Source organism: Mus pahari, chromosome 8 (genome assembly GCF_900095145.1).
Source record: "Mus pahari chromosome 8, PAHARI_EIJ_v1.1, whole genome shotgun sequence".
Lineage (NCBI taxonomy): Eukaryota > Metazoa > Chordata > Mammalia > Rodentia > Muridae > Mus > Mus pahari.
Genome location: NC_034597.1, coordinates 23,442,271 through 23,451,468, shown reverse-complemented (window position 1 = coordinate 23,451,468; position 9,198 = coordinate 23,442,271). Strand labels below are relative to the sequence as shown.

Here is a 9,198-nt window from a genome sequence, read left to right as displayed (position 1 = left end):
TTTTTTTGGTTTTTCGAGACAGGGTTTCTCTGTATAGCCCTGGCTGTCCTGGAACTCACTTTGTAGACCAGGCTGGCCTCGAACTCAGAAATCCGGCTGCCTCTGCCTCCCGAGTGCTGGGATTAAAGGCGTGCGCCACTATGCCTGGCTTAGACTGAACTTTTATCTGACATAATAATAGAAGGCAGAGAAAACATTCACTGGAATCTAGAAAGCATACTCAAACACAATCACCTTACCCAATATAGCTGCTGAGCCTGTTGCTGCAGTGTCTCCTCTTTAAGCTGATAGATGAGATCCACCTGTTCATTGAGCCACACCTCACGGCTCCGAAGGCATTCGAGGTGGCGACTTATGCAGCTGTGAATCTGAGCTTTTACCTAGGAAATGCATGGTAGCATAAACTAGTGTTATAAGCCAAAGAATGACAACTCCCATAAAATGTTCATGCTCTTAAACTTTTGAGGGTCAGAAATCCTTTATTATTTACTGGCCACTATGAAGGGTCTCCCCTTTTCAGCATATACTCAAAAATGTGCCTACAATTTCAGTGATCCCATGAAATCCTATGAATCCTAGTTAAAGAATCCAAGCCAAAAAGCATACCTAACTTCTAAACTCCTTCACTCCTCCTCCTGAGAGATTTAGGCTTATCTGGGGTATCAGCAATCAAAAAAAAAAAAAAAAGTTATGCCAGGATACTAATTCCCCTCAGCTTTCCATGAACTTTAAAATATCGTCTTACAAATTTATCACTGATAAACTTGGTGGTGCACACCTTTAATCCCAGTGTTAGAGAGACAGGAAGGCTGATATGTGTATATTAGAGGTCAGCCTGGTCTACAGAGCAAGTTCCAGAACATCCAGGGCTATGCAAGAGAAACCCTGTCTCAGGGGAGAAAAAAAAAAAGAGCAAACAAAAGAAAAAAAGATATGCTGCTAGCTAGTCTGTGTGCTCTTCCCACATGCACGGAATAAACAGTCCTTTAGGGTATGCCAGAAAGCAAGGAGACCATTAGGATTAACAGTTTAGATTAATTATAAACTAATGTTCCTAAGAATGTATATAGCAATTCACATTGTGTCTATATACAAACATTCTAAGGGAAAATTCAAACATCTATAAATCATATGGGCACCCACATAAGTTTATCACAAAGTTCCCCTTTGGAGGTAGGGGGCAGGTTTTCTAAATCATATACAACTTGAAGCACTCACCAGCAGAATACTATTAGAACTAACAAGTTTCATTCTGATATGCAGAGTGACAGTAGTTTAGAGACTACACTACTTAAAATCATGTTACCAACAGGTTAAATTAAGTGGGCACATAATGAAGTGACATATTTTATGTATGAGCACTGTGGCACACGCCTTGAATTAATTCCGGTGCCCAGGGAAGCAGAGGCAGGCAAATCTCTGAGAGTTCCAATCAGAACTATAGAGAGACCCTGTCTCAATAAATCAATACATTTAAAACCTGCAGTCAGGCAGACTACTGCCTGCTCTGCTGCTTTGTATGACTGTGTACAAGAACCATACAAAAGCACAATCAAAACAGCGTGCTGAATAGCATTCTACAGTTAGATTCTCAGATTCTTCCAGCAGGACTTATTTCCCTATGAGATCAAAAGCTCCAACACACTAGGCAGAGGATCAGGGTAAGACCATTCAGATATCGGGTCAAACTTTCTGGGTGGCACTGGGAGTCCTTTGCTGTGCTCTAACCAGCCTTGTGCTAAAGCCAGACCAAGGAAGAGAAAAGCACACAGCACACCTCTCGTAAATTATCTTTAATTTGCTGTTCAGCCCGAAGTACTCCACCAATAGCAAGCTCCAGCTCCCTCCTTGCATCACTGCACCTCAAAAGTGTTTCTCTATTACTGTAGCAGCCACTCTGTTCCAGGGATGTGTTCATTCTGCTCACTGTTCCTTTAAAAGAAAGAAAGAAATCTAAATAGCACCATAATTACATCCCCAAACCATCTTTCAATCAATCATAGCCCAAAGGGCTCTCACTACTAACAACTTTGGTGATTCCAACACATGTATTCTTAATACATATTGCCTCCCTTCCTCACCAACCTATTTCCGCTATAAAACGTTTAGGTGGAGAGGGGGCACTGGAGGCAGAGGCAGATGGGTCTCACTGAGTTCGAGGCCAGCCTGGTCTACAGAGAGAGTTCTAGGACAGCCAAGGCTCCAGAAACCCTATCTCAAAAAAAGCCAAAGGGGGGAGAGAGAAAGGTGGGGAGGGAGGGAGGGAGGGAGGAAGGGAGGGAGGGAGGGAGGGAGGGGGAAACTGTCCATTTTATTTAAGGGCAATCTACATGTGAACATATATATCTGAGAAAACACACTAATGGTCCTGAATTAGCACGACACATGCTAGTGAGAATGTTAGAAGAACATTAAGCTTGCTGTGACCTCCTCCCCACCAGCACTACGGAGGACTACAAAGCACTGGTTTTGAGGTCCTGTCTCAAAAAAAAAAAAAAAAAAACTAAACTAAAAAAAAAAAAAAAACAAAAAACCCATCACTAATAAATTTCTGGACTACATATGTGGCTCAGTGTAGAAGTAACTCTGACCACGTGTGATTCCCTGGGTTCAGTTCTCAGCATCCACCTGGGCGAGGCGCTTACAACCGCCTGTAACAACAACTCCAGGAGAGCCAACATCCTAACAACAACTCCAGGAGAGCCAACATCCTTTCCTGGCTTCCCTGGGTACCCACATAACAACGGACAGCCAGACACACACACAAAACTACTTTTTTAACAGACAATATTATACTTAGTAAGCTATATCTAACAAAACGATTCTATGTAATTTAGATATAAAAGATTTCTAAAAAAAAGAATTTAGTGTGGGTAAGTACCCGGAGTTCACTAACAGAAGCTGGAGAAAAGCACAAGTGGGAAGAGAAGTACATGACAGAACCAGATGAGCAAAAGAAAGTGTCAAAAAGTGACAAAGCGGACTAGACAAAGTTTACTGCGATGACAGCCGTGCTTGTCTTGAACAGATTTAGAATTAAGGTATAAACACAGAATGCCTAGCATACATGAAGCCTTGATTCAATCCTCAGCACTACAGAAACTGGCATGAAGGTACACCTGGAACTCTTGTACTCCTAAATCAGAGGGAGGAAGATTAAAAATTAAAAGTCATCTGATTATCCATCTTCAGCTACACAGAAAGTAAAGCCAGTGACAGTCACAGCCCAAAAGAGGTCACCAGGCCTGTGTGCAGTGTTTTGTTTTGTTAGCTTGTTTGTTTAATGAATACCTGTTTTCTCTAATTACTGGGGTTGAAAACATAAAAGGCAAATGTTAGAAACAACATAGATCTGTGACAGAAACAGATTCCAAAACTATTTCTATGTAGCTTTAAACCTAATAAAGCAAAAAGAACTTGTTTGCATTGAAGGGTAAGGAAAGTAAGAAAAGAACTAATAAAAAGAAATAAATAAAAAATGGAAATGTTGAAGGCAAATTCTGACTTGGTACTACTGTACTGGATATTCGGAAATTTTAATTCAAGTGTTATTTGGATGCATTTGTCACACAGCTAGTTGGTCCTATGATTATTGGGCTGAGAATTATTTCTGAGTGACATGCTGCGGAGACATTTAGAAAAAGGGAAGGAGGGCTCCAAACCATGGAGGGCGGAGGGGACTCTCCAAACCCGAAGGCTGTCTGGCCTAGATAAGCAACTCTGGGAGGCCATGATTACAACTCTCCAACATTTGGAGACCTGTCTAGTAGAGTCAGACTTCAGAATAGCTCCAAGGAGGGGACTGTCTTAACAAACTTCCAAAAAGTCCTGAAGACAATGACTTCAAAGACACCTGCTTGGGTCTCAGGGGCAGCATGCAGCTCAATGAGTGCAGTTGCAATGGCTGGCTGCCCATCTGAAGCAAAGAAAAATCTCGGACTGGCATTGACAGCATCCCCAAGACCAGGTTTCCTATCAGGCTGAAAGCTGGTCAGAAGCAATAAATACCGAGTTCTCACCCTTGGGAATACACTAGGGGCCTGGAGAGGTGGCTAGGCAGTTAAATGTACTGGCTGCCCTTCCAGACGACCATTTTCCAGCATCCACACAATGGCTCACAACTATCTGTAGGTACAGTCTCAGAGGGGCCTCAGACACCAGTAATGAAAGTGGGGTACAGAGACATAAATGCAGACAAAACACCCATACACACGAAACAATTTTTAAACGAAGAAAGAAGAAACTAGTAGAAAGATAAAGCTTAACAGGCTTTCTTACCCCCTCAACAAAGGACTCAGAGAGAGGAACTTCTGAGTTCCTAAGGAATACTCAAAGTTCAGTAAATTTTCTAACTTCCCACTTGCTAATTCTGCTACCTCAGTATGTTTACCCACAATGACCTACAGAAGAAAGGGCTTCCTCTATTGCATTGTCAGAAGCCCCTGTGGAATTGTTCCTAATCCTGAAAACAGCAGCTGTGTTAATTTGTTTCCATCTCATATTATAAGTGGGCTTCAAGTGTATTGGGCACACACTGTAGGATCTCTGGGGAAAAAAAAAAAAAAAAACAACCTGCCACCACAGTAGTATTGGAAGGTTTGAAATGCTGAGTGTCCCCCATTTCCACACTGCACTGAAGTTAGCCATGCATGACCTATGTAACTATTTTCCCAACCGTCTTCACCTGTGTCAACCTTCAAGTCCTCACTTGTGTGGAATACTAAAACGCCTGACACCATGAAATTTTTAATTAGAATTCTGCTTCACAATGTGAAACCCTCCACAACTCTAGATAAGCCAGAAACACTCAAATATAAGTAGATTAGACTGTACTACTAGATCCTTAACAGTAGTCCTTGAAATCCAACTGCAAACATGTTTCCAGGAGTGGACACAGACAAAACAAATAATGGCTCACTGCACATCCTAGCACTCAGGAGGCTAAGGCAAAACTGGATAGAGTTCAAGTCCAGCCCCAGTTACATAATGAACTCTAAGACATCCTGGGCTTACAATGTGAAATTGTCTCGGCAAAATAAAAAAATCCCTAGTTAATTTTCTCCTGTCAGCAATGAAAACCTATAAAAATGATTTTTACTATACTGTTACCCACTTTTTTCAACTTGAAAAATGGGCACGATCTTTCAAAAAAGAAATAATCTTGTTTAAAATTCACAAGCCTATTTCAGACACCCAACAGCTTGGATTACAGGCATATGCCACAACTCTGTACTAAGTTTCAGAGTACTGGGAAATGTAAAAGAAACACACCCAGTTCTCAAGCTTCACCACCCCCCCTGCCCCCCAAAAATCCACCAAGTTGAGGGGACAGTACCTACATGCAGCACACATATCTAGTTATTAAGTCCAAAGACCTTTGAGCAGTATTAAGCAACAAACCACAAACTAAAGATAACTTGAGATCACATGCTTTAACCGTAAGATTTCCCAAAGCTGTAATTCTCATGATTCACACTAACCACAGACTGAAAGATGGAAAAGCTTACTGGGGCCACAGTAACATGTTTAGCATGCTCGAAGTCCTAAGTTCAACAACGCTCAACACCAATAATATAATTAAATAAAATCTTTGCTATTTTAATATGAGACCCACATTTCATACATGAAGCCAAAGGACTACATAGTATAAATCATACATACATACATGCATGCATACATACATACATACATTGTGTGTGTGTGTGTAACAATTGAATGAGTCTGGAGCTCAGCACAGGTTTTGTTTGCATAGACTATGTGCACTACAAATACACCTTCTACATTAAGAGGCCAAAAGGCAACAGACCCCTAGAACTGAAGTTACAGGTGGTTGAGCCACATGAGTGCTAGGAACCAACCTGGCCCTCCCCAAGACAAGCAAGTGCTCTTACACACTAAATAAACCAGATCTCCAGCCCCAGCCCCTAAATGGCCCTTTTAAAGGGTCACAACCACAAGGGGGGAGACTTGGATTTAGAACAGGGGTTCTCAAGGGTATTCTCTTTTTTGCAACTACAAGAACAGGCAGCACTGTCATGATAGCCTCAGAATAATCAAAATACTACCAAGTCCCAGTGTCCAGCTGAAAGAATGGAAGAAGACACCCTTCAGTTCCAGCATGTGTGGGTAATCATAACCACTCCAGGCTTTAGTTGTTGACTGAATCAAGGTTTTAAAATAGATTTTTTTTTTAATTTAATGCAGGGATTCATCAAGCCTGTCTCTGCTTCCAGAGTACTGGGATTAAAAGCAGGTGCCACCTCCCGTGGCTAGAATAGATAATCTCTTAATGCTAGCCTCCAGCCCTCATCCTGTGTCAGCTTGCTCTCTGCCTCCAAAAAACGCCTTCCACATTTTCCTGGCAGTCGAGTCAAGAGGCCATAGGAGACTTATAGGACACACACATATTTATCTTAAAATACTGTCAACTGTGTTATGTTTGAAGAGACAACCTACATGTGACCATTTGTACAAACTTGAAAAAGCTATCAATTTAGTAACAGTACATGGTTATTTTGCAATTTTACCTTGAGCCATTTCTTGCCTTCACTTGCTGTTTCTTCTTTCAGTGAAAAGGGTTTTTTTAATCACAGCACATTATCTCAGAGTATACAGATCTTAAGTTGAGTCCAGTTCAAATTCTTTACCCTCCGCAGCCCTCTAGTCTGCTTTCACAAGTAGTACTAAGCCCAGCACATAAACTATAAGCAGCAACGGGGGTTGGCGGGGGGGGGGAGCAAAGGCTGCAAAATTCTGCCACCTAATGGCAAAACTATGTAAGGTTTTTCTGTTTCAAAAACTAAAAACCGAACGGTTAAAAAAAAAAAAAAAAAATTAAGCTAGAGTAGCAGTGACTCAAACAGCTTTCTAGGCTTCCCGTTGCCCTTTCTAGGAGCGGCTGGTGAAATTGGTCTCCCAGGGCTTCCCGCACGCATGCGCAGTCTCCTGGCCCAGGTGGCACACTTACCAGGTAGTCTGGCCCCCGCGACGAAAACTGCTGCGTGAACCCGCTCGATGGCCTTTATACCCTACCGGCCAGGTCACGCCCCGCCTTGCGCGCGTTCCGTCTCCCCCCCCCCCCCCCCGCAAACACACCTGCTACTCCGCCCACCACAGGGCCTCCGTGGGCACAAGGCTGGGGCCTTCGGAAGCCCCTCCCCGGGCCCAGCCGCGGTCTAGAGGTCTCAGCAGCAAGTCTCTCACTACAGAGAACAAGCGGGGCCCGGAGCGACCGACCGCGATACGGTCCAGCAGCCGGCTGGGGTTCTTCCCAGGACTATTTTGATTTGGTTAGTTAGGAGACTTCTTCCTTTTTACTGGCTGGATGGCAGAGACAGGCTCTGAGTTTTAAAGACCAGGCTGGTCTAGAGCGCGAGTTCCAGGACTGCTGGAGCTACACAGTAAATTCCTAGAATGGGGGGTTGGGAGAGAAGAAACAGAAAAACTCTTGCTGCGTAATTAAGGCTGGCCTCCTCCCGCAAGTGCCTAGGGTTCCAGAGTGCTGAGACTGGCAGGATACAGAAAGAGAAACGCGCCCCTCACCCTGGGATCTACTTTACATTTCCTGTCTGACAGTAAAGAAACTTCAACATACAACATACATGATAAAACAGAAACTGCCTACAGAGATAGAGCTTGTTTTCCCTTTTTTAAAGTTTTATTTATTTTATATATATGAGGACACTGTAGCTGTCTTCAGACACATCAGAAGAGAGCATCATATCCTATTACAGATGATTATGAACCACCATATGGTTGCTGGGAATGGGACCTCCAGCCCCAGAGCTTGTTTTCCTAAAGGCATTTCAGAAAAGGGTATCAGAAACAACCAATTGCATCAGCTGTGGTACTCAAACCCGGAATCTCAACAGTTAGGAGGAAAGAGGAGCAAGAGTTAAAGCCCAGCCACAGAAGAACTCAAGGTTGGTCCTGATACACTTCAAGGAATACAAATTAACAAAAGCCCTATGCTTATTTGAGGTCAGAAGGTCCTGACCCGGAGTAGAACTGTATTAAGACTTCTCACCCCTAGCCCCAACAACATGCCTCATCGAACCACCACCGAGTCATTTACAAACACTAATTCTTTAAACCAGCTTTTATTTTTTACGTAATGTTTGAACTTTACTCAACTTTTAAACTTTGCTTAATCTTTAAGCTTTGTTATAAATCACAACTTTTGAGCAATACCGCATAAATTATGGTAAAGACAAGTACGTGCAGAACTCTGACGAAGCCTTCACCTATGCCTTTGATGTCTACTGCCAGAACAGAAGGGTGGACAGACATTCTTATCTCTACTTAATAAACTCATTAACTTGGCTTCACTCAGACAAGTTAGAACATTCCTTCCTGAGGTGTGGTCAGAACCCCTCCAGCCTTACAGAGTGGAGGGAAGGGCAGTGAGCCGACTCAGCACACTGGAGGTACTTAGGATTAGAGGTATGAGCCACATCAGACACTTATTTTCTATTTCCTATGCATATAAAGTGACTTTGTGGACATTAAGAGTAAAGCAAAACCATGAGAGAAGACTCAAACATCCCAGTTCAGCATCACCCCCTTTATCCTGAAACACAGTTTGAGATCCCAATTCATACACTCATTACAAAAGACAGACAGAAAACAGCTAGCTCCAGATATCCTGTTTGGATAGCACATTTGGTAAAGATAAAAAGATTAAATGAATGAAAAATGGACAGTTCTCTGTACTTCATGTCAGTGGTACATTTAAGCAAGGTGATGTCAACAGGCTACAGCAGGAAAACCGTCCTTGCCATCCTGGACGAATAATGAGTTCAAAGCCAGCCTATATACACCAAGGCCCTGTCCGAAGACACTAGGAAACAGGGAGCACGGCTAGTCTGCGTCTGACAGCTCCACTCTAGTAAACTAAGAAGAAGTCCCTCTTTCCACCCTTTCTGTCGTCCAGCTTGGTTCTCCAAGTTCTTTCTGCCAGCATGCTGTTAGTCCCTCCTAGCCATCTGCTTTGCAAGTTACAAGCAATAAAAGGCCTTTCCTGGTCAAATACACCAGTCTTCAAGATTACCAGACAATAGAACTGCCACGCTGCCCTCTTGTGCCTACTGACATCTACACAGGACACAGGTTTCCAGTAAGAACCCTCTCACACAGTGGTTCTCAACCTCTCCAATGCTGCCATCCTTCTTTTTTTTTTTTTTTTTTTTTTTTTTTTTT

The 9,198-nt window shown here is 42.8% G+C and overlaps 1 protein-coding gene across 3 annotated transcripts in view; it reads right to left on the bottom strand.

Moving 5' to 3' along the window:
- The window catches only part of Ncoa4 (nuclear receptor coactivator 4), a 20,839-nt gene that overhangs the window by 7,758 nt on the left and 3,883 nt on the right, over nt 1–9,198 (bottom strand). For 2 of the 3 annotated variants that reach the window (XM_021202997.2, XM_029541363.1), the window contains exons 2-3: nt 1,778–1,932; nt 240–380 (exon numbers count right to left, since the gene is read on the bottom strand). In XM_021202997.2, coding sequence (XP_021058656.1) covers nt 240–380; nt 1,778–1,918 — 282 coding nt within the window. In that variant the 5' untranslated portion in view covers nt 1,919–1,932. Of the gene's footprint in view, nt 1–239; nt 381–1,777; nt 1,933–6,967; nt 6,995–9,198 lie in introns of those variants that run through there. The other variant, XM_021202998.2, reaches the window with a different exon arrangement.